The 26,582-nt window shown below is 34.2% G+C and overlaps 2 protein-coding genes and 1 long non-coding RNA gene across 3 annotated transcripts in view; 1 reads left to right on the plus strand and 2 right to left on the minus strand.

Annotated features, from left to right (window-relative positions):
* Positions 1 to 26,582, plus strand: part of LOC114467258 (TOX high mobility group box family member 2-like) — a 262,292-nt gene that overhangs the window by 41,648 nt on the left and 194,062 nt on the right. The window lies entirely within an intron of this gene.
* LOC114466935 (multiple epidermal growth factor-like domains protein 11) lies at positions 903 to 13,177 on the minus strand. Its single transcript, XM_028452812.1, has 25 exons — positions 13,093 to 13,177; positions 12,807 to 12,950; positions 12,379 to 12,531; positions 11,854 to 11,997; positions 11,380 to 11,526; positions 10,889 to 11,023; positions 10,622 to 10,768; positions 10,344 to 10,490; positions 9,780 to 9,914; positions 9,385 to 9,534; positions 9,135 to 9,284; positions 8,754 to 8,909; positions 8,218 to 8,364; positions 7,672 to 7,821; positions 7,033 to 7,188; positions 6,633 to 6,779; positions 6,254 to 6,403; positions 5,911 to 6,060; positions 5,389 to 5,538; positions 3,540 to 3,689; positions 3,040 to 3,189; positions 2,085 to 2,234; positions 1,674 to 1,826; positions 1,192 to 1,344; positions 903 to 1,068 (listed from the first exon to the last, which is right to left on the minus strand). The coding sequence occupies exons 1-25, from the start codon at positions 13,175 to 13,177 to the stop codon at positions 1,025 to 1,027; spliced, it is 3,543 nt and encodes a 1,180-aa protein (XP_028308613.1). The 3' UTR covers positions 903 to 1,024.
* Positions 13,656 to 14,825, minus strand: LOC114467261 (uncharacterized). Its single transcript, XR_003674502.1, has 3 exons — positions 14,725 to 14,825; positions 14,584 to 14,632; positions 13,656 to 13,772 (listed from the first exon to the last, which is right to left on the minus strand). It is a non-coding gene; the product is annotated as an uncharacterized LOC114467261 (long non-coding RNA).

The following is a 26,582-nucleotide window of genomic DNA, read 5'->3' on the forward strand; positions in this document are numbered from 1 at the left end:
AGCAGGTTTGAATCAATGAACACAGATTAATTAATAAAAATTATGTTCAAAAACAGAGAAATCTACTTGAAATATTATTCAGATTGATTTGTTCATCACCTTTTGCTTAATTTTTTTGCAGCGCTCCACTTCTCTGGGGCATTTAAAGTCATTGTTACATTTTCTGTAGTAAATAGCTTTTTTGTAGTCATGAGAAGTATTATACTTGTCAAAAGTTAGTCTCAGCAACTTTTTGCTGAAAGAATATCCTAAACTTTTATATGTTTTGTGTCAATGCTGGACTCCATGTTCACCTTGGAAAGCCTTTTTAAAGCAGCTTTTCCACTTGTGTATTTAGTTTTTTAGATGTACTACATTTTTTTGGTAGTTTAACAACCCTGTTTATCTATAGCTCTGCAATGGTTTCAAGACTAGAGATTCTCTTTTTATACAGGGAAAGCAACAGTCAACAGATTCCTATGAATGACGTTTGAAGATTTTTCCAATGGCTACACATGCTGCCAAAGCTAAGTGGGGAGAATCTTATCAATATTAGTGATGGTATTAGTTAATAACCAAAGTGGAATTGTGTCAATGAGACCCCCAACCCTAACTTTAATACCTTGATCATTATAAAACATAAAAAGTTGTTAAATGTAAGACAAACCTTCAGAGTATAATGACACATTCATGACACATTTAAATGTAATGCATTAAATGGGAATTTATTGGCAGGAAGAATCATGTTACTTTGTCTTTACATCGAGGGATGATCTCACTAATGAAAACATTTATATGAATGTTTAACTAAAGACAAGACATCTAATCAAACTAAAGAAAGTAAAACTACATGGGCTCTATTTAAAGCTAAACTGAACAAATAATTACAAATAGTTTATAGAGCCAAGTGGAGTTTGGTGGAAAACAGGATTTGGATAAGAATTTACACATCAATCCATGTAAATGCTTGATGATGGATTAACACAGCATATGTTGTCGATCAATCCAGCACTTTGGCTTATGTGGAAAATCACGTCAGATGCCCTTAACATTGGCCAAGGAACTTGCAGAGTGACCCTGGTGAGAAATCTGGAAAAAGCAAAGACAGAAACACATTTATAAAACTCATTTTTAAAATAGTGCAAATTATATTTACAATTATTCATTTTGAATGTTTCCTCTTTTCTTAAATAAAAAAGATATATATCTCACGTTGTCTGGTGGGGCGCAGACATCTAAGTCCACAACCAATGTTGCAGCACTTCTTTCTTTTGGGACAATCATGGTCAGTAGAGCAGTTGTTGCCGCAGTTTTTTCCATGCTGCTTGAAGAATTTGCGCTTAGCTGGACACGATCCTGGTTTGCCTGGAGAAAGTAATGAGCAATGAGCAAACACATGCAAATTGTAAAATACAGCATACATTAAGTAGTTTTAATAGCATACTACAACAATACTAATTGATAAAGTTACACAAACACATAGACAAATACACAGCTTATTGTAGACAATGACATTGCAATTTTTCTGGAGTCTTCCTCTCTAAAGTAAGGTATTGAGCTTTCATACTGAAACAAGTAAATAACAACTGTTCTCATCACTTACATGAATAGATGACAACAGTTACATTGAGTAAAACACACAAATGGTCATAAATACTGACTTTTTCTAGTAACAGAAATTCATGAGAAATCACCTTTGTGTAGTTGAACGCATTGACGTCCACAGGAATAGCTGCAACACTTGTGTTGTCTGGGGCAGTCGTAGTCATTGGAGCATTGGTGAACAACTTCACAGTTGTCCTGGATCAAGTGTCTTGGCTCATCTGGGCACGTTCCGGGTTTTCCTTCTAAAGAAAGAATTTAATAGGAGTAGGAGACAATAATAAAACAGATTCAGTGCAATTGTACAATGTCTCACTTCTTAAAACCTTCAAATTTCTAATATTTAAAATAATGCTGCCATTATACCTTAGATTGAAGCTTAGCTACCTCTATACATTACCTGCTTTTGTGAAATTTGCTTAGATACCACACAATTTTCATAGTCATGGTATACAAAAAAATGGATATTCTACAAACATTTTGCTGATTGGTTCATTATTTACCTCTTTGTGGATGCACGCATTCACGTCCACATTGGAAGTTGCAGCACTTCTTTTTATCTTGGCAGTCATGGTCATCGTGGCATTTGTCAACTCTTTCACATTGGGGTGAATGGTAGTGGGGGTCTTTAGCTGGACACGTTCCTGGTTTATCTGAAAGAGAGAGATAAATTACATCTTAAAAACAAATATCCCTCCTTATTCTGTGTAAAGACTCTCAAATCGTGGAGAGAATGGCTATAGAGAATGGCTACATAGTGGAAAGGCCTCCAAACATTGAACATCTTTAAATTCAAGCTTGTAAGTTTTTTATCCTCTCAATAAAAGAGTTATGAAATATGAAGAAAATAAATAAATAAATGTGTAGCCTGTTGCCCAAATACGACCATTCCAAACCAGACCTGTTTACCTGATTATAAGAATACTGACCATCACTTATATAGATTGAAATATAGTGTAAAACTAAACACAAAATTACTGAAATTCCACTTCAATTGAACTGTTGGATGATAATTTACCCATTTGAATGTTTGTACATCTACGTCCACAACGAGCAATACAGCACTTCATTCTGTTTACATAAAATATCAAGTTATATTACCAAGTGGAAAGGATTCATCCAGAGCTGGAAAATTCAAGTATGTTTTTTGTAAAGCTTAGGAAAGAATGCTTTGTTTATTTTGTTGATACAGTAATTCCAAACTTTTTACGTTATAATATTGATATTATGATATTAAAAGTAATTGTGGGAATCTGTAAAGGTTTTTTTTTTTTGTATATCTGGCCCAAGTACAATGTACATTACTTAAACCAGTGCAAATTATAATAATCTTGTGAAACCGGAGCTCTTTACATAACACAAACCCTCACGACAACCCTATAAAAAAATGAAAGCATCCATATTTAAGAAAGACAGTTATTCTATTTGAATGACTTTGCTGATTGGTTCATAAATCACCTTCGTTTAATTCTACACATCTGAGTCCACAGCGAGCTGGACAGCACTTCTTTTCTCCAGGGCAGTCATAGTCATTGAAGCACTTGTCAACTTTGTCAATGCAATCGGGCCCCTTATTAAGGAGCCAAGCTGGGCATGTTCCTGGTTTATCTGAGGCAGGAGGAGGCGGTATGAGCATAGAACAAGAAAAAATGCAAAAAATAAAATTGCATTTTTTACGCCTAATTATGCAAATCCAAAGTGTGAGGCTTAAAACTCAAACTTTTTTGTCTGTCAAATGATTAATAATTAAAAAGATAAAATAAAAAAATGCTTAGAATCATCCTACAAAAAAAACTCTAAATAGAAACATTTAGAAACCAGTGCACTTTTCTTGTTCTGGTGATTACACATCTTTATCTGTATTAAGAGTGAATGAAAAAGACTCATTTTTGAAAACTTGAAAAAGAATACACTGAAATTCTATTTTAAATGTTCTTCCAAATGAGTTCATAAATTACCTGGATTTTGTACTTCTTTGCATTTAAATCCACAGCGAGTCTTGCAGCACTTCTCATCTTTTGGGCAATGAAAGTCATTCCTACACTGGTCATGCACTTTACAGTGAGGATTACCCCACTGAGGCTCATCTGGGCAGTTTCCTGGTTTTTCTGAGAGAGGAAGAAAATCAGTATGAATATACAACAAGAAAAATTAAGTAAAAAAACTAACAACATTTTTATTTTAAATTTACTATTGTGTAAATTCATACTTCATTAGTAAATAAACAGTCAAAATATGGTCATTAAAAAGTGTTAATTTCAAATGCAAATTTTGATGCCAACAGGGTTTTTTTTAACCAACTGCTGAAATTATCGGTACAATGTAGTTTGTAACCGTATAAAACCAAGACTACTAAAACACACGTTTTTTTTACTTGTATTCCATACAAAAATACTCAACCACGCTATGGCTTCATAATAAATCGGCCAGACAGAATAGATTTTTATCATGAGTCATCTCTAGAGGGATTTTTCAATGGCTAAAATGCTGTCAATTGCCCAAAGTAAAACAGCAGAAACTTAACAACTATGCTGATGATGGTACACTATTTTATATGGATACAGCAAAGCTTAAAACAACACAATTACAAGAAAATCTTAAGTATAACACAGGGGTGCTGAGAAGTATTGTTACATATTGTATCCTCTAAAATTCAGTTGTTTACTTGCAATATTTTTTTCAGATTAGTTCATAAATTACCTGGATTTTGTACGTCTTTGCACTGAAATCCACAGCGAGTCTTGCAGCACTTCTGGTCGTAGGGGCAGTCATGGTCATCTTCACATTGGTCATGTATTTTACAGTGAGGTTTACCCCACTGAGGCTCATCTGGGCAGTTTCCTGGTTTTTCTGAGGGAAAAAAAACAACCAGTATTGGTATGAGACAAAGAAATATATGATAGAAATTCTAAATAGAAACAGAAGAGTTGACTTGCAGAAAACTGGTATTCTACATTAGAATACATTTTTTGCAAAGACTCCAGACTATGGCATTATATGAGATGACTATGCCTTTATAGATATTTATTAAACCGCACATTGTGCAGTGTTTTTAACCATGTCATACTGGGATAGGCAAAACAGGAGTTTTCTATACCAAGGAACATGCACTTTACTTGTTCTGGTAATTACACATCATTATTTGATTATAAAGTAAATGAAAAGACCCATTTTTTTAGAACTAAGGAAAAGGAAGAAAAAAATAGATATTCTATTTAAAGTGTTTTCCAGAATGGTTAATCAGTTACCTTGGTGCACATTGATACATTTGAATCCACAGCGAGTCTTGCAGCACTTCTGTTTTTTTGGGCATTCAAAGTCAAAGTGACATTCGTTATTTACTTGACAGTGAGGTTTACCCCACTGATACTCATTTGGGCATTCTCCTGGTTTTTCTGAGGGAGGAAGAAAAGCAGTATGAGCAGAGGACAAGAAAAATGAAGAAAAACAGAACCACCAACATTTTCATTTCATACGTTTATTGTGCAAATCACACTTTTGAAGCTAAAACTCCGTAATTGTTTTGTTTTTAACTCTAACCTTGTTTCTGTAGCTGCACATTTGAAGAAACAATCTAAATATGGTCAATTAAAAAGTAATATACAAATGTTGATGCTTAATCTGGCGACTGAGTTTGTTTTTTAACCAACTTGTGAAAGGATAGATACAACGTTGTAGTTTTTAACCTGATTAAACCAAATCTGTTGGCATGTTCTTGTGAATAGAAAGACTACTAAAACACTCGTTTTGTAAAAACAAAGTTTACCAATGTACTTGAAGCTCTTTTAAAATTGATTCAAAAATCACCATTATTGACATCAACGCACTGAAGTCCACAACGACATTTGCAGCACTTCTCATCCCCGGGGCAGTCATAGTCATTGTGACATTTGTCAACTACATTACAGTATTCTGGCCCCCATTGAAGGAGTGCAGCAGGGCACTGTCCTGGTTTATCTGAAGGAGAGAAAAATCAATAAATAAACATACTGTGTGAGAAAATACTTACAATTTATATTTTAACTTGTATTCTACACAAAAATACTCGGCCACACTATGGCTTTATAATAAATCGACCATGCCCGAATATATTTATATTTTTTAAATGGCTAAAATGCTGTCAATGGTTCAAAGTAAAACAACAAAAACGTAACAATCTCTACTGATAATGGTACACTATTTTTTATATAGATTTTTTTTATGGATACAGCAAAGACACAATCACAAGAAGATTTTCAATATTAAAAAGGGGTTCTGAGAAATATTGTTACATCCTGTATCCTCTAAAATGCAGTTTGTAATGTTTTTCCACAATAGTTCATAAATTACCTGGACTTTGAACGTCTTTGCACTCAAATCCACAGCGAGTCTTGCAGCACTTCTGGTCGTAGGGGCAGTCATGGTCATTGTTACATTGGTCATGTATTTTACAGTGAAGTTTACCCCACTGAGGCTCATCTGGGCAGTTTCCTGGTTTTTCTGAGAAAAAAAACAACAACTTGGTATTAGTACTAGACAAATAAATATATGATAGAAAATCTAAATAGAAACATAGGACAGTTGAATTGCAGGAATCTGGTATTCTACATAAAGTTATTCTATATTTTGCCAAGACGCCTATAATGGGATTATACAAAATTCTATTTGAAATGTTTTTCCAATTGCTTCATACCTTCATTTGTACTTATGCACTTAAATCCACAGCGAGTCTTGCAGCACTTCTCATCTTTGGGGCAGTCATAGTCATCGTGACAATTGTCAATTACTTCACAATGATGTGGTTCCCAGTGACTGAGTCCAGCTTTGCATTTTCCTGGTTTTTCTGGGTGAGAAATTACATTTTGTTTATGTTTGTATGACATAAACGTATCATAAAAATACTACCTAAAATCAAAAACAAAAAAATGTACTAGCCAGAAACTAGATCTTTTCTTATTTTACAACACCTAGTTTTTACAAATGTACATAATTAAGCAACATTAAGACACATTTATGAATGCAACACTAAAAAAAAGGAAATTTTACTTGTAATGTTTTCAGGATTTGATTACCATTTATATTTATGCAATGGAATCCACAACGAGTCTTGCAGCACTTCTCATCATCCAGGCAGTCGTAATCATCGTGACATTCATCTTGTGCTTTACAGTGAGGTTCACCCCACTGAAGGATGTCAGCTGGGCAGGATCCTGGTTTTCCTGAGGCAAAATAAACCCAGTATCAGTATGAGATGTATTCCCTTTTAGACATTTGATACGCAGTCATCTTTTAAAATAAAGGCCGCCTGCAGCATTGGTAGGACTCAACGAGAGCGTAAAATAATGCGATTGTACTTGAAATATAATCCAGATTGGACCATAAACTACATTTTTAGACACATTCATGGACTCACTGTTATAAAAAGCATGGCAATTGTACATAAAGGATTTTGCAAGATGATTTACAAGTTACCTTTGTGAATTTCAGTGCATTCATGTCCACAGCGACCTATGCAGCACTTCTCGTCTTCGGGACAGTCATAGTCGTGATGACATTTGTCCTTTTTTTGACATGGAGCTCCACCAAAATGGATGAGCAAAGACGGACATGACCCTGGTTTTTCTACATCTAAGAAAGACAAAGAAAAAGAAAAGAAACATTGACTTTTAAAGACTTGAATCTGCACCTTTTTATTATTTATTTTTTTACATTAACTTCCTTAAATCTTTGAAAGACCTACTGTTGTTGGCTTAGTAACAGAAAAACTGACGAGATTTAGAGTATTACATCAGGAAATACAAATACAATAGAATATGAAATAAAACAATATAAATAAGATTTTTTGACAGTATACTATAGTAAAGACTATACCTACTGTAGTTACCAGGGTGACGAAAGTAGCTCCAATTTCAAAGAGGTTTGATCGTCCACATGCTAAATGAGCTCAATACGATTGCACGATTGGTTTGTTTTTTTTAAAAATAACAGTGTTTTATATCCCAACATATTTAATGATCGACCATTAATCTTATTAACAATTGGAAAAAAAAACACATTTTTGGCAAAAAATTCTATTTGGAATGTTTTTTTCAGATTGGTTCATAAATTTACCTCCATGAATATTCACACATTGAAGTCCACAATTGGTTTTGCAGCACTTTTGATCTTCTTGGCAATCGTAGTCATTATGGCATTTGTCAACTCGTTTACAGCTTCCCGGACCTGGGTTGGAGAGCACAGCAGGGCACTGTTCTGGTTTTTCTGTGGGAGAAAAAGAGGAAGAAAAAATTCAGTGTAAAAACAACACAATTTTATACTTTATTAGAGATATACTAGAAAAATCTTTCCCTTTTTTTTTTTTTTTTTGTTAAACAACTAGCTTTAGATGGCTTGTCTTGAACTTGCTAAAGCATGCATTACATGTTAAGTATTGTACTTGTTTGAATGAGGAACAGTTTGAATAATACCACCAAATGAAATGGAAACTGTCAGGGAAACCTAACGTATGTTTGAATAATCTATAAACAAATAAAGATACATTTCTGGAGGATATAGTGAAAGCAGAGCAGTTTTAATCTCTCTATGATTACACTACATAAAGGTAAAAAGAAGCTACTCGAGTTGATAGATTATGTTGATTGGTTCATAAATCACTACCTTTTAGTCTTGTACATTCTTGTCCACAGCGAGAATCACAGCACTTCTCATCTTTGGGGCAGTCATAGTCATTGAGGCATTTGTCGACTCTTTGGCATGGAGTTGCACCCCATTGTTGACCCAAAGCTGGGCATTCTCCTGGTTTTTCTGAAGGAAAAATATAATCCAATATCATCAATCACTTTCATACTGGTAATAATAGTAAACTACACTTTACTGATGAATCCTGATCCAAACAATATAATCCTGTGGGGAAAAAAGCTGAATGGGAAACATGCACTATGTTTTAATACAACATTAACAAATAAAAACAAGGCTTCACAAAGACAGTAAAGACTGTGGAAACATGCGGCATGGAAGTTTTAATAATCTAAACTTTGTTAAAGGAGCAAATCAATCAAAGAGAGATATGAAAGGGTACTTTTCTTGCATATTAGGTTGCCTGGATACTAATTTATGCATTTACTAAATAGAAAGAATACAATACAGTAATGCAACGTAAACAATTCCAAGACTGGTTCACATTCAAAACTCACCTTTGCGTGGTTTTTGGCATTCTTTCTTATCACATTTAGATTTGCAGCACTTCTCTGCCACAGGGCAGTCATTGTCATGTTCACATTCGTCCTGATTTTTTTCACAATGTAGGTTACCATACTGATGAACATGAACAGGGCACGTTCCTGGTTTATCTGAGGAAGAAAAAAAACAGGCTCGAGTGAGAAGACAATAAATGCTAAAAGAAAGAAAATTAAGGACAAGAAATGAAAGTAGTTCTTTACGAGCAGTTTGTTTTAACCTTATGGAATCTAAACAGTTTAACATTTTGCCTCATTACAGACCATTAATGACAGTCAGCATATTTATGAAGCTATATCCACAACTACAGTGATTTTATGAATTTGGTTATAAGTCACCTCTGTTAATGTCCGTGCATATCTTTCCACAACGAGTGTAGCAGCACTTCAGTTTACCACGGCAGTCACGATCATTGTAACATTTGTCAGTTTTGGTACACAAATCTGGACCCCAGTGTATGAGCCACGATGGACAGTTTCCTGGTTTTGCTGAAAGGAGAGAGAGTCCGTTAGTATAAGACCAAAGATGTAAAAGATATAAAAACATTCCTTTAACTTTTTACAGTGAACTTTAAGTAAAGTTTCACACCTGAACTCTCTCCTGTGCACTTCTTTCCACAGAAACTTTTGCAACACTTCTCTTTTCCAGGACAGTCGTGGTCATTGGAGCAGTGATCTTTTTGTTTGCATGGGTTCCCACCCCAGATTGGAGCTAAATCAGGGCAATGTCCTGGTTTGTCTGGAGAAAAAGGATTAGTTAGTGTTTCTATACTAAAAAAAACCTCCTGATCATTAACTTGAATAATATATAGAATATTGAAGTTACATTTATTTGCATCAATTAAAGTAAAGGTGTCCACTAATACAAAAGACAGATTACAGCTCATTTATAATAAAAAAAATAAAGACACAAAGGCTTGATTAATACTGAAAAGTTTACAATAAGAAAAACTATACATGTTTTCCAGTTGTCAAATATTCTACCTGTTTCCTGTTCCTGGCATTGTTTTCCACAACCATTGCTGCAGCATTTTGCTACACCAGGGCACTCATGGTCGTTGGCACACTCAAAAACACATGGCCCAGGGTTTTCAGGCAAAACACAATTTCCTTGTTTTTCTGTAGGAAAAATACATATATTTTGTTAACGCTTTTCTTCAAATCAGGCATCTAAAATCAGTTCATTTAGAAAGTCATACAGCTGGAAACCATAGCAAAGCAAACACATATAACAGCCATGATGTATTTGTTATGATAAGGAACCTTGACTTTTACCAAAGGAAATTTTACGCACTGATACTCACGCTGGCTTTAAGAAACTAAATTTGAGGGATAGAGGTAACTGCTCTACATGAATCAAGTTGTCTACTTTAGAAATTAATACAGAATGTACGTAAGAGAGACTAAAACACTGAAATGAAAAAAACTACAACTAATTATAAATTAAAACATTTTAAAGCCAAACAAACACAACTCTCGATTTCAATTTTGCCATAATCTAATTTAATCCAACAGGTAAAAATTGACTACAATGGTCTTACAACTTACCTTTGTATGGGGGAACACACACACGGGCACATCCATTGTGACAACACTTGAAATTATTAGGGCAATTACTGTCGTCAGCACACACGTCATGACAGGGTTTAGGATTCTTTTTCCAGAACACAGGTGGACATACTCCAGGCTTTGCGTCTGTAAAAGGAATTACATTTGTAAAAAAAAAAGACTTTCACTGCAGACACTAAAGCACGATGGAGGTAAACTAGATAAAAAATAAGTTATACACAAAACTGTAGGGAAATTAGCTAAATCGCTCAACTTACTTTTGCATAAGTCCACACACTTTTTGCCACATTCATCGACGCAGCACTTCTGGTCTGCAGGGCACTGGAAGTCATCGACGCATTGGTCAGGAGGGCACTTGACCCAGGGCATTATGGAAGGTGAATGTGGGCACTGTCCAGGCTTCTCTGAAGACAAAAAAAAACAAATTCAAATGAATGGAAAGTTAGCTAACAACAAAGACATCATTTAGCTTAAAGCGACAGGGTTATTGTCTTTTTTACAGAAGCTGATGTGTATTTTTCTACCTGTTCTGAGTTCCAGGCACTGTTGTCCACAACCATTGCTGCAGCACTTCTGACTGTCGGGGCAGTCGTGGTCATTAGCACACTCGTGAATACAGATCCCAGTATTCCCAGACAAACGACACACTCCTGGCTTTTCTGTAGAGAGGAACATTTTTCAAAAAAAAAAAAAAAAATCAGAAAAAGACATACAGATTTGACAGTTTAAATTTTAGTCGAGGTATAAGGAAGTTCACAAAGCTCTTTATGTGAAGGAATTAAGTGTCAACAACTTTCTTTTTTATTTATCAAAAAAAAAATGCATTAAAGCTGTTAAACCATAATCATTTTTCATTGGATAAAATCACAGTGTATGCTTCATAGATCAATAAATCAAACATAATTTACTCCCAAAAGAAAGGAAAGAGGTTGAAATTATTGTTTGTTTTTAATCTCCACTATAATCACACTCTTATTAACATAAATGATGTTCATTTTACGTTGTCTTCTCCTACCGTGGTATGCGGGCACACATGAACGGCCACATCCATTGTGACAACACTTTAAATCCTTAGGGCATTCATTGTCAAACAGGCACTTATCAATGCAGGGCTTAATAAAGGATCTCCAGTACACAGGTGCACACTCGCCAGGCTTTTGATCTGTAGAATGAGATTCAAATAAACATGATATAGTGAGTAGACTGGAAGGAGAGCTAGGTTTCATATAACCAGCAAACAAGACCAGAAAAAAAGAGACGTCTCATAAAAAGACATAGTTTTTCCATTTCTCAATGCACAGACGCAGTGAGGTTATTGTCTTTGAGATTATCGGGCATAGATTTGTAAGGAATAGGAGCTCGGGAGAAAACTGCATCAATGACGATGTCTTTTGTGATTGTAATATTAAAGAAATATTTTTTTACATAAAAAAATAGAATAATAAGTAACTTGAGAGGACGTGCAGGATCTCCTAATGTCTCAACTCACCGACACAGTAACTGGTGCACACGAGTCCACATCCACTGTTGCAGCACTTGTCGTGGTCTGGACAGTCACTGTCCTTAGTGCACTTGTCTTCACAGCCTTTAAGCATTAATGACAAAGGTGCATGGGGACAACCTCCTTTCTTTTCTGAAATAAATAAACATTTAAATGAACAGAGAGTTAATAAACTGGCTATTCGAAAAGTAAAAAGTTAGATTTTTTTTTTTATTGAAATAAATGAATGGAATTCTTGATATTATCTGGAAAATATGCAGATCAATAGACATGTCAACATTAGATTTTTTTGTTAATTGTTTTTTTCATTCTTAAATATTTTCCTTGCTTTCTTAAGGTAGAATTGTTTAGATATCAATCACTGCCATTAGCTGAATCATTAATTGTATCAGTCCTGTGGTTTTATTGACTTTTATGCATTTTTGGATAGTAATACAAATGTCATCCTCACACAGGCTAGAGTTGTGTAGATATGTTGACATTTAGAGACTTGCTAATATTATGCAAACTTACCAATGTATGGGGGCACACATGTATGTCCGCATCCTTTAAGGCAGCACTTTTCATCATCTTTGCAGTGATGGTCATTCTTGCACGTGTCGGGACATTTGGCCAGGCTGATCTGTGGTCTCCAAGAGACAGGAGGGCATTTTCCAGCTTTGTCTTCTGCAGGAATGCATCAAAATGTAGGAATGGTTATTCAACAGATGATTGGACAGTAGCTCCTTTTACACTAGAGATGGACACCTAAACTAAACATACATAAGACGACCCTAGTTATTATTTATGGGTAAAACAAATATTATGTAATGGACTAAGACTAAAGAACAGACACAAAGATCAAGATGAAAAATACATTTAGGAAAAAAAAAAAAAGTTGTAAAGTTGTAAAACAACCACAGAAAAAAAGCACTTCCATATTATATTATTGTATATCTTACCAAAAACTGGGGGTGCACATGTTGTTCCACACCCTATTTTGCAGCACTTTTCCCTATTAGGACAATGTTCATCAGTAGCACATGGTTGCGGACAGCTTAAAATAGGTCCCTTCCACTGCAGCATAGGACACTTTCCAGGCTTTTCTAGTGGGGAAAAAGACATTCACAAGAATTAAGATGTGTTGGTGTGAAGTTGTTAATCGGCAATGATGATTTGTATATTTTACACTACATGGTTGATACGGTCTTTAATAATTTATATATTTACATGCATTTATTCTCTTACCTTTAACTATGCTGATGCACTGGCGTCCACATCCCACGTTGCAGCACTTTTCATCTCCAGGGCAGTCGTGGTGGGTATGACACATGCTAATGCATATACCAGGTCTGGGGAGGGCTTTAGGGCAAACATCTTCCTCCAAAGTCAAATCTGTCCATTTAGAAGAACATGGTCAATGGTTCAAAGAGGTCAAAGTTTCTCCCTTGAGTAGAGAGTTGTGCACATAGATGCTCATCACAGAAAAACCATTGAGACAGCAGAATCTAGAACAAAAATGGCAAACATCTTGCAGAAACTTCTGCAAAGCAAGGCAAATCTTAAGGGACATGCCAGGGCAAACTAATAATTTGTGATTTTTAAAATAGTTTCGTAGTTTATGGAGTTTGTGCTATTGCAAGGTATCCACAATAACATTGAATTGAATTTCACTTTAGTCTCTAAGTACCGTCTCGTGTTATTTAGAGCAGTCATTATTAATGACAGTCAATATCTATTAAAAAAGGCACATTTACTTGATGAAGAAGTTTAATGAGATCTTCTGCACAACATGTACTGGATAAGATAGTTATTTAAATTGCAGCAACGGGCTTCTTCTGAACAACTCTCTCCCAGTCCTTTCTGAAGATGAGATCTTGCCACGGCTGGTCCTGGTCGCTCCGTGTGGATTGGTTCCAGTGAATCACCTGAAAAACACAGTATTCTGAGTTCATAGTTTGGTTAGAAATCAAATGAGAAAATTAGAAAATATGGGGAAAATCAAATGTCAAATAACTGTTTGACTCAATCTTAATAATGATGCTGATGGTGCTTTCAAAAGATATGTAGCCTACATGCAATTGTTTAGATCACGTGTCAATCTCAAGGCCCGGGGGCCAAATCCGGCCATTTAGACCATCCATTTGGGCCCGCAGGAGAAACTTTAAAAAACACACACAATAATTAATTATAAATAATTGTCTAAATAACCAAATATTTCAGTTGCAGATCTCCTACCCCTTCTAAATACGCAAATTAAATGAAACTCAACAATATTTGGAGGATTGCAATATTCTCATGCTTTTTATCACAACTGCAGTCATTTTAAATCTCAAATTGTTCAAAGAACTCAATTTTCCTAAAATTATTTCACATAAATTCAACAAATTAAATAAAAAATTGTCACAAAATCAATAAAAATGTATGTAGGAATTTATAATCTGTCACTTATTGCCTGGATATTGTTGGCGCCTTACATACTTTATGTATACATTATACACTGTGTAAAGTACAAACTTCTGTACTTCTACTCATTTTTTCGCCTAAAATCTGCTGCCCACTTCAGATCAAACTATTTTGTATTTGGCCCCTGAACTAAAATGACTTTGACACCCCTGTTTAGATAAACAATCCCTAATAATTTTGGATATTATGACCAAACAGCTAGAAAAATATTATAGTGGCAAATATGAAGATTATATTTTATGACAACACTTACCTTTTGATACTTTCTCTTACCTTTGAATGAATTTCAATGTACAGGCAACCACCTCCTGCTCTCTTTCACCTGAAATGTAAAAAAGAAAAAAACATAGATGACATTCAGAAGTATAATTTAAAAAATCAATATTAATTCGCTTCAATTCACAGAATACATACCGAGCTGTATTAGACGAAGAGTCGAGGGTACGGTGAGGATTTTCTCTGCATCAGGCACTGCAGAACATGTCTGTCGAGCACAGAACATATAAATATAGAGAGAATATTATTTTTATGACACAGAAAATTATGACTACCAGACATAAACAAGAAACAGTCTGCAAAAACATCAAAACATTTTTTTAATGTTATCTGTTATTTTACACATTCACATGAAAATGCTAAAATAAAAATAAATTGAATAAACTGTAAAACAGCACAAAATTATTCTTGCTACAAATAAGACAATATATGACTTAGTACTCTAAAGTAAATGATGTGAAGTAAATGTTGCTGAATGTTAAGTCCACAGGCTAGCTTTTTGTTTGTTTTTTTGGCTCAGTTTAAGGGAAATAATTATAGAAAAGAGAGCAAAGACCAATAAAAAAGATACATAGAATTGTAACTTACCTCGTGATTTACTTGTAATTTGCCGGATTAAGGTGGAAAAGCCTCAGAAAGAAATTAGCGATAACCTCACATCTTCGATTCCTCTCCACGGCATGGTGAATCCAAAAATCACTCCCAGAACGCAATGACATTTACAGTATACTGCAGTCATTTTTAATTTTTTTTTTTTTTTTGGTAAAATGGTAAGCTGCCCATAAATATAACCATTAAAGCCTGGTTTTCCACATTATAAATTGTTTTAGTGGTAGAATACAGTACGTTGCTGTCAAAATTTGTCATTTTTTTGTTGTTGCTGTGTGTTTTTTGTTTATAGCAAGTTGTTACAGTTTAAATCATTTAATTTCTAGTGGATAAAGTAAATGCTGAAAAACTTCAATATCTCTACCATAAAGTAGCTTAAGACACAAGGCATTTACATTTTTGACAAGATACCTACTTTTCTCTAGTAACTTAACATCATCAACAGTTTGTATCTGATTTTTACATAAACTGCATTTTTTGGTTGTATTCTAGTTCCTTGTAACAAAATCATACAATAAAGGATGAATGTGCAACCTGTGGAAGAGGCTCTCTGAGAATTAAACACAACAGTAGTAAATCATTTTCTGCAATTTCAGAAGTTTGCTGTAAATGAAACAAACCTGTACTCTGGTCGTCGTGAGCTTCCAAGTGCAGAATGGCAACGGAGGCAAAAACCAGGGCACACAGTGTACACCACTTGTCCCCCATGTCTTCTTCTCGCAAAGAAGATTTACACCTAACGACTTGTTGGATGTGCCAAGATTTATAGTCAATTGTGGGGTGAAGGTCACACTTGGTCCCGATTCCTCCACTGTAACCACACACGTTGTTAACCTTGATACTTACGTTTAATCTTTTTATATCTTATTTTTCATTAGTTGTTTTCTGTTTTTCTTATTATAGTCTTCTTGTCTACATGTCCTTGTCTTATTTTTTTTCTGTTCTGTCTTCTTTTAACTTTTATTATCATTGCTCCTGTTTGTCTGGTGTTAAATGTATTTGTGTGGACTCTTATTTTTCAGTTTTTATTTTCCATTTTATTCTGTTGTTCTTTTTATATTTCTATGCTGTATATCCATAATAATTATCTCTTGCGTGTACACTTTGTTTGCCTGTATGTATCACTTACTGGCTATAATTTTGTCAAAGTTAATACATAATTGATCAAATTTCCATGCAGGCATGCAATACCATTAATTCCTCAATTCTGTCTAAACTCTGGACCCTCAGAGTCCTCATCCATATAAGCATGTGCATTAATGTGCCCTGGAGGGAAAGGCTAGGCAAATTTGTTTGTATAGCGCACAAATGTCAAACTCCAGCCCCGGGGGAAAAATCCGGCCCTTTAGAGCAGTGTTTCTCAAATAGGGGTACGTGTACCCCTAGGGGTAGGTGATGGCACTACAGGGGGTACTTGAGCAAAGCTGCAAATAATGGGGATTCTTGTAAATAAACAAATAAACTTGAGAGAGAGAGAGCGAGGGGAAAATTATCAAATTAAATCATTATAAATATGGGGTTTTATGATGTTTATTTTTTAGCTAAAAATGATAATCACACTAAATATGACCGCAATATTACTCGCAAAACGACAACAGAAACACACATAAGAGGAGAATATGCTGAAGAATAAAAAAAACAAACAACAAAACACACAAAATGACACCAAAAACACACGCACTAAGAGAGAAAAATACTTTCTATTACCAGCAACACACAAAGCGACAACAAAGACAAATACACAAAAATACAAAATGGCATAAGAAACAACCAGACACACACACACACACACACACACACACACTCTGAAATAGAATTATGTAAATAACACCAACAACAAAAACACTCAAAACAAGAGAAAAATATACTGAATGATGAAAAGGACAGACAAGCGACAACACAATGACTCCACAAACACACAAAATGATGACAGAAATTATCTTGATTAGAATGTTCTAATATTCTAGTCGGACAAAGGGGGTACGTGGATTCAGAAATAAGAGAAAGGGGCTACTTGAGCCAAAAAAGTTTGAGAACCACTGCTTTAGAGCATTTGATTCGGCCCGCAGGAGAATGTGAAAGTGACAAAGAAAGCATGAATCATTGTGTAAATTTCCAAATAATTCAATTGTAAGTTGTTGAAAAAACATTTTTCATTTTTTTTTTTCAAATTATTCCACAAAATCTTAATTAAATCAAAATTGGTCAAAAAAAAGTCAAACATCATAGGACATTTAAGTATCTGTCACATATTGCTAAGATATTGTTGATGCATTCCATACTTTGTCTAATTTAGAATGACTAATCTGAGCAATAACACAGGAAAGAACACGTTTTTGTAGTAATTTTGTGTGTTTTTCTGTCATTCTGTGTATGTTTGTTGTTTTCTTGCTCGTTATGAGGCATTTTGTGCATTTATGTTGTTTATTTTTCCTGTGAAATATGTTTTTTGGATTCACATTGTGTATTCTAGTTGTCATTTTGAGATTTACAAGTATTTTTTTGTGTTTCTATTGTCTTTTTCTGTACTTTTGTTGTCATTTTCTGTAATTTTATATTTTTTTTAAGTCATTTTGTGTATTTTTGTTGTAGTTTTTAGAGTATTTTCTGTGTTTTTCTTTTTTTTTACTGTATTTTCCTGCCATGTTGTAATTCTTTGTATATTTTTATTGTATTCTTGCTTTTGTTTTGAGTATTTTCTGACATTTTGTACATTTACTTTTGGGGCCGCATGAAATTAAACCGAGGGCCGCGTTAGAGTTTGTAGTTGTAATTATTTTGCATTTTATCTTTAAATATTTATTATTTCATTCATCTTCTGCACCTGCTTTATCCAGTACAAGGTTGTGGAGGTCTAATGGCGCCGTAGAAGCTTGCATTAGGTCCAAGGACAGAACACCAGTCCCTCACAAAGCTGGAGACAAACACTTACTCTGATATCAAATTCTATTTGACACATTTATATTTGGACTGTGGGAGAAAAGTGGAGCACCCAAAGGACAAAAGCGCAGGGAGAACATGTAAGAAAAGGTCACAGGTCTACAGCCAAGAACATTGATGTAATGAGGCATACAAGCTCAGCACTACATCACCCAGATGCCCTATCTTTATTTTTATTAAAGAATATCAAACTGTTTCATGGTTGCTGGTTGGAACACTTTATCTGAGGGTGCACTGTGTGTCAGTCCTTGAATAATAGTGTGTGTGCTATCTACACCGCTCGAAAGTTTATTATTAGGGAATTGTGAGAGCCCCAATTTCTCTGTATCAAAGAATATCTAATCAGCGCCAGTCGGAGTAATAGGGTGGTCATGACACTGGCAGTGATCAGAGTATGTAAATACAGATGTTGACTACATCTGAGTGCTTCTAGTTTTAGACAGCTTTGGGATGTAGTCTGGAGGTGATTGGAGCACACAGTGTGATGTCTGTGTTCAAGGTTGCAGATCATTGCACGTTTCATCGATAAACATGGACACAACGGCACACTGCTCCCCGATAGCTGCACAAAAAAACAACCATAGAGAATACTCTGTGGTAGCTTTAACTGGGGCCTCCAACTGTTGCAACTTTTACCAGCATTGACATTATAAACCAAACATTCTGCATTGTACTGAAATGAATAATGTTGTATTTTGTCATTTCTGTGAGGAAACGTTGTTACCCAAAGAAATATGTTGGTCACACAGAAAGGCAGTTCAAACTGCTGTTTGTAATTATTAAACAAAACTTGCATTAGTTAATACAGTGTTTCTCAAATGCGTGTACCCCTATGGGTACGTAATGGCAATACAGAGAGAAAGAGAAGCAGAAAAATAGGGTTTGGTATATGTTTTTTATACAGGGTTTGTTTAGTTAAAAATTAGAATCATACTAAATATTACCAAGAACACACAAAAAAAACAACAAAAACACACAAAATAAAAGAAAAATATACTAAATAATACGACAAAATACACAAAATGACACCAAAAAGAAACTAAGAGAGAGAAATACTTACTATGACACACACAACGACAACAAATGAGAGAAAGATACTCAAGATCTCCACAAAATGCACAAAAAACAACAGAAAAACAACCAAACGACACCAAAAAAAAAAAACATACACACAGAGAGAATAATTTAAATAATACCAAGAACACACAAAAACAACAACAAAAACACACAAAATAAGGGAAAAGTATACCGAATAGTATAAAGAACAGACACAAAAACAACACAATATGCAAAACGACACCAAAAAACACACAAAATTATGATAGAAATTGTTTTAATTAGAACATGAACTAAAAATGCAAGAGTCAGTCTTTGTTCCGCACCAGGTGGGAGACGACCATAAATGATAAAAACGATAGAAATAAATCTAAATACTAAATATTGATTGATTCAACTCATTTACAAAATGAGATTCTTTAAAATGTGTGTTATCATTCATTCATTCTATCATTGCGCTCTAAAGTAGTTTTTTTTCACAGAACTCAGAGCAAAATATTTTTGTCCAACAAAATTTAGAGCTAATGAAGTGTGAGAACCACTGCCAGTGAGGTAAGAAATTAAAGCTACGTAAACCAGTTCATTGCAAAACTTGCCTTTTTTTTTTTTTTTTAAAGAACAATCAGCGGAAACCATGAAAGTATAAACCATAAAAAATTGTCAATGAAAACACAATAGTCTCAGGAAGCTGGCTTGTAATCGGAGGGTGCAGTGTACATTTTCGGAGAATTCAGAGTGAGATATCAGGTATCAGGAAAACCTCCGTCAGATGAAAAGGCCTCACTTGTCAAACCATACACCTTCAAATGAAACGACCTCAGGCTTCAAAATAAAAGTCATCAGACTCAACATTTTCAGGCCATAAAACATGGCATGGCATTTTATTTTGAAGGACCTGAAAGTACACATGATGAAGTTAAAAAGCTGTTCTTTCCTCTTTTTTTTTTAAAGTTAAGATAGATCAGTGTATTGTTTGATCATAAATACATAATGAAATTAAATGTTTATTTTTATTCATCTTTAAAAATAAATATGAATAACAGCTTTCAACTTACTCTTGTATCCGAAGCAGCACACGCTGATGACATCATGTTTATTTCCAGCAAGAGGCCGTTGAGTTTGACGAGTTTTATTTTGAAGCCTCGGGCCGTTTAATCTGACGCCGTTTGGTTTGACAAATGACAGAGGTTTTCCTGACATCTGATACCTCACTGTGAGACCTGAGGATGTCCTAAAGTGGACACCGTAGGAGAGTCACCGGTTCAAACCCAACCTGGGTCATCACTGTGGGATACTGAGCAAGTCCCTTAACTCCAACTGCTTGTGTTGTACATCGCTTTGGATAAAAGCATCTGCTAAATGAAAGTGTAATTTGTATATTGCAATAAGATATAAAAAAGGTTTGCAGGAAAATACAAGAATACAAATATATCTTAACCCCCACTGGACGGCCAAAGGAACCACTCAGTGATTGGCAAATAATGAGCAAGTTCATTACACCTAAAACTGGTCAGTGTCGGGTGCGAAAAACAATGAAATTACCATGAATTCTCACTCCCACGCACACAGCTGAACTCTCCTCATCCATCCTGTTTACTGCCCCTCCTCTTATAATTACAGCAAATATAAATAGCAGGAATAATCATGACACAGCAGTTTAACAAACAAAAAAAAGCGACAAATGATCACTTTGGTCATGCAGTCATGCTGTTTATGATCGTAGTGCTAGGTTAGACAATGGGGTAGTGACCAGGGCAGGTTGAGTCAACATTGAGGACATTAGATAATAAGCCAGAGTCAGGAAAATGGTAATTAATTCACAATTCATTACGAGCAGGTTTTCTTTTACAAAAGAAGAAGAAAAGGAAGTGGTAGAAAGATAAGACTGAAGACTAAAGACACATTGTGTACAGGCTACGGTGAATGGTAGTATATTTACAAGAAAACACAAGCAGGTTTTCTTTTACAAAAGAAGAAGAGAAGGAAGCGTGGGAAAAAGAAGACGGAAGCCAAAAAACATATTGCATGACTGAAAAGTCTTTGTCATCCTCGTAATGTTATTAGAAGTTAAGTATAAACGTATGACTTACTTTTTTGTTATTTTTATATATTTTTAGAGAAGTGTTAACCAATATATCGCTGTGCTACCACTATTAAATACTGTAAATACTAGTAATGTGAGCACTTTTTATATTACATAGTGTGAGAGTTGAATATTGGAAACAATTTCTATTAAACGCATGTGTGGAGGTCAAATTAACAACAAAAACATCATCACCATAAAATAAAATAGATTCTTGTCTGTACTTTAAGAAAGCACAAAAAGCTTTAGAACAGTTGTTCTATAACTTTTTTGACTCAAGTACCCCTGTTTCAACATCATTATTATGATTATAATTTTAAACCAAAAATACACATATTTTTCATGCTTTTATTTGTTAATTTTCCACTCTGCCTCTCACAAGTACCCCCTGTCGTGCCATCACGTACCCTTATTTGAGCAACACTGCTTTAGAATACATTATTGCAGATAGTTTTGTTTTTTTCATTTCAAGGTTACGGGAGGCCAAATATAATTGTTCCTCCGACCCGACTTGTCTGACAGACAGGTAATAAATCATAATGATAACCTCACCCTTTTCACAGTCCAAGTATGTAGAACAGAGGTAGAGACATCTGTTTTTTTTCTTATTTTTAGCAAATTGTTAAAGAAGGTTAAGCTGTGAAATTGTCCAATGAGGAAAAATGGAAGAAAGAGGTTACAACTCTTGAAGAAAAGAGGGGAAACTTTCGAAAAATGAGGAGCCATGTTCTCAATAGATGCTTCTGATCTAAATATACGTATTTATTTATTTATTGGTTTATTTAACATTAATATTCATACATAAATTGTACCAGATTTAGCCAGAAGGCTATTTTTCATCTGTAGTCCTCATGGACAGAATGTTCAAATGTCACCCTAAAAAAATACAAATTACAGAAAATATACAGTGAAACGTGTAACAACATAACATATTCCTCCAAAAACTAAAAAAAAAAAAAAAACAGTATTTGACAAAGAGACTCCTTGATAAGTCCTTCCTTACCTTCGCCCAGTCTGGCTCCTATATTTAGCCAATTATAATTTGTAATATATATATATATATTCATCCCCAGAAGGGGAAATTCAAGTGCCCAGTAGCATACAGTGTGCCGTACATTCTACACACATACTCATAAATACATAAATAAATAAAAGGTTAAAAAGTTACTAAAAAAGACTGTAATAAAAGTGCACAAAAGCTTTTTTTTTTTTTAAAAGAAAAAAAAAAAGACCTGCTGTTCACAAATCATTATCTAAAATATACTTCACAAGGCCATACATTTATGCTGGGTCATCAAAAAAAAACATAATAACAAAATCAGCAAAATATAGCCATATAGCCAGCATAACTATCAAAAATTGATACCCAGTCCTTATTTGATGTTTAAAAGGTGAAAAACCTACGATTTATCCTTGAGCAATGCTACACTCTATCTGCTAGTGTTTTTCAAATAAACTTTTCTAGGATTAAGATAAAATATAATCTGTCAGACACAATTCTTTCTGAATTTTACCTTGTCAGCATTTTATTTATTATTTGTCCCCATTAAACGGGTAGAAAAAGAAAATTATTTAGGAACATGCAGTTTGTTTTTTTTCTGTGAAAGAGTAGCGTCTTTGTGCTCGTATATGACCATCACAGAGGGAAAATAAAAACAGCGTTTATGTCATTTCAACATTCATGAGACAGAGGGAGCTGTGCTGCACTGTTGATAGGGGAAAAAGGTAAAAATATATATAATAATTAGGTAAGATACAGATGTGCATATTGTAAGTTGTGTAGGTAGTCTATATGATGTGCATCTAGTGCATGTTGGTACTAAGATTAATAAAGTGTTAGTTGACCAGAGGTGCTAAAACTACTAGTCTTCAGTACTCAGTACAAGTATGAATAGTTGAATTAAAAAAAACGACTCTTGTAAAAGTATTGAAGTTGCTCCCTAAATTGAGTAAAAGTAAAAAACTACATGCTACTAAATTTACTTAAATGTACTTTTGCAAATTATGCATATAGCGCACCAAAAAATCTTATCTGTAAATCTCCAGGTCAGATTTGTAAAAAGAGTATAGCTTAAAAGCAAAAAAGATCTTTATGAAACCAAAGTTTAGGACAAAATTAAAGGAGCGTTGCATTTCTGTGAAAGGGGGCTCTTTATGGAACAATCTGAGCAAGGATTTAATAGACTGTAAAGCAAATATAAGATTTTAACATGTAATTAAAATAAGTATATTATTAAAATATAATGAACTTCTCTAAAGTACCATAATGTTGTGTTGTTGTTGTTTACCCTTTTTGTTCTATAGTGTTGTTTTCTGGTTTGTTTATTTTTGGTTTGTTATCACAGAATAATTTGACAAATGCGTGGCTATGATTGTTTTGTAATCATCGGAGACATTGTAAATATTTGTTGTTGTTTTCTCATGCTGTTGTAAACTGATTATTAGTACAAAGGGGCAGATTACATAATATTGTTTTGTTTTCTGCTCCCTTTTATGCAGAAGTTTGTAAACTTTTATGTTATTAAATTGATTTATTTTCTTTTTTAATGAATGGAATAAATAAAAATACAAATACAAGTTAAAAAAACAAAAAGTAAAATAAATGTCCCTTCAATAAGAAGACAAGGTTTTTAAACCAGAAAATTCCATATCTTTTATTTTTTTTTAGAATTTGTAGAATACTGGTATATGGAAAGAAGTTAAATCTGTTACCGTTTATGAACACCTGGAGAATTTATCACTCATTATCGATACAATTTGTAGATAAGATATATCAAGAAAAAAGAATGCAAATGCACAATTAAACCCAGAGCAGCTTTGAGTTTAACATTTTTAAAAACTTGGAAATATTAAATATAAAACTAACAAAAAAAAGCTCAAACTATTAACATTTTTGTCGTAGCGTATTTACTTTGAGTCACAAGGTCTTAAAAGTAAAAAGTTGCCAAAATACTCTAAATACAAGTAAAGTCCAGATAAGTACAGTAACAAAGTATTTGTACTTTGTTACTTGTCACCTCTGTAGTTGACAAAAAGAAAGAAAAAGGACAACAACAAAAAAAAACAAACGTAGTATGTCAAGCATCATCAGATATGTACCATAATCTTTATGCAGGTGAAGCCATCCTGATATAATATGAATCTGCAGGCCAAGTCAGGCTGGGTTTTCTCTAAAACACACTTATTTGCAATTTAAAAAAAAAAAAAAATGACAAAGAAAAATTTGATAATTAAAGTATAGATATTTATTTCAGTTCATTTTATCTTATTGAATAGCACACTTGTGTCCAACTCAAGGCCCGGGGGCCAAATCTGGCCCTTCAGAGCATCCGATTCAAAGTGAAGAAAGTGAAGATGACAGAAAACATGAATCGTGTAAATTACCAAATAATTCAGTTGTAAATTGTTTTTGAAAGAACTCTACATTTTTCCAAATTCCTGCAATTTGGAAAACTGGGGGATGGTTTGTGCTGTTTTAAAAAGAAATAATAATAATAAAGTATTAAATCATTGCAAAATTCAACAATAGCGGTACAAGAAAAGTGTTGAAGGATGTTGGCGTGAAGTGTGTGCTACCCCAATGTAAGTCTAGAAACTTGATTTTAATGTATTTGCATATTATTGTAATGAAAATCCAAACAGGTTCAAAGTTTTTTTTAAACTGGTATTCAGACGAGTTGTTTCCCTATAAACATTTTTTCTCAGAGACTTTTGAGTGTGATAAGTGAGTTTTTTGAGGTGTGCTGTGTTCCCTGGTGACCTCTGGAAGAAAAAGCAGGCAAGGTTGAAACTCTAGAGTAAAAACTGTAATAAACACTAGTAAAGCAGTCATTTACAAAAAGCAATCTCTTTAAACCAATTTTCAATTCAAATTTGTTGCCCTATATTTTTTTAAACAGAGCTAAACATATAATGAATATGGTTTATACTTTAATACAGATCCCAGGAACAAGGGATGGTCTAGATTTTCTTCTGTAACTCTAAAGAACTGGGGCCACTTAACCCATTAAAATGACACTCAGACAACCAATTACAAACCAGCAGTACACCTAATTAGCCTAATACATGTATTTTAATTAGTTTAAATAAGGCTGGTGTGAACAGAATACTGATATATTCTACTTCAGTAGAAGCGCTGTTACTTGATTTAAATTGTACTCAAGTTACAAGTAATTCATACATAAAATATTCAAGTACAAGTAAAAATGAGCTCATATTGATAGTCAGGAATCAAGGTCCAAGGGTTTGGAGGAAGATGGGTGAGGAACAGAACCCAAGCTGCTTGAGGTCCAGTGTGAAATATCCACAGTCATGATTTAGGGTGCAGTGTTCTGTTCCTCTGTGATGGACTGGCGCCCTGTCCAGGGTGTACCCCCGCCCAGCGCCCTATGAGAGCCGGAGATTGGCACCGGCAGACCCCCGCGACCCTGTTAACGGGAATAAGCGGGTATGAAGATGGATGGATGGATGTTCTGTTCCTCACCCGTCTTCCTCCAAACTCTTGGTCCTTGATTCCTGAATGAAAGACACTTTACTTTCATCAGAAAAGAGGACCATGGACCACTGGCCAACAGTCCAGTCCTTCTTCAACTCTTTTTTTTCTGCAAAAACTGAAAAATAAATGGTGATTTATTCACAGTATTCTATTTTTTTGAAATCCTGTTTTTGTTGGTTTTATGAACTGAAAGCCCAAATTATGTAAAAATAAACCGATAAATACTTGAAATTGTTTATATTGTGGGCCCTGAATCTATAATCTATGAATGTTTAACTTTTTGAATGGAATTATGGAAATCAAACAAGTTTTCCATGATATTCTAATTTTTTGAAAAGGGTTTGTGTAAACTAAAAAAAAATAGGACCAAATCGTGCACAATTGTTTATTTATTTCATTCAACACATTAAAACAAACTTCTTTCTCCTCCACATTGGAAAAAGAAGAAAAGATGAATGAAAAGGAAAGAAGTCAAACATATAACATCTGCCCCCTCCAAATCTTGCACAGTTGGAACTTGATTTATTTTCTACAAAGGCATCCGTATACAATAAACGGTTTGTCAAAATGTACATTTTTTAAATAAGATAACGCCAATGACCTATTGGTGACCTCTGGAAGAGAAAAGCGGGCAAGGTTGAAACTCTAGAGTAAAAACTGTAATAAACACTAGTAAAGCAGTCATTTACAAAAAGCATCTCTTTAAACCAATTTTCAATTCAAATTTGTTGCACTATATTTTTTTAAACAGAGCTAAACATATAATGAATATGGTTTATACTTTAATACAGATCCCAGGAACAAGGGATGGTC

This window comes from Gouania willdenowi, chromosome 7 (genome assembly GCF_900634775.1).
Source record: "Gouania willdenowi chromosome 7, fGouWil2.1, whole genome shotgun sequence".
Taxonomy (NCBI): domain Eukaryota; kingdom Metazoa; phylum Chordata; class Actinopteri; order Blenniiformes; family Gobiesocidae; genus Gouania; species Gouania willdenowi.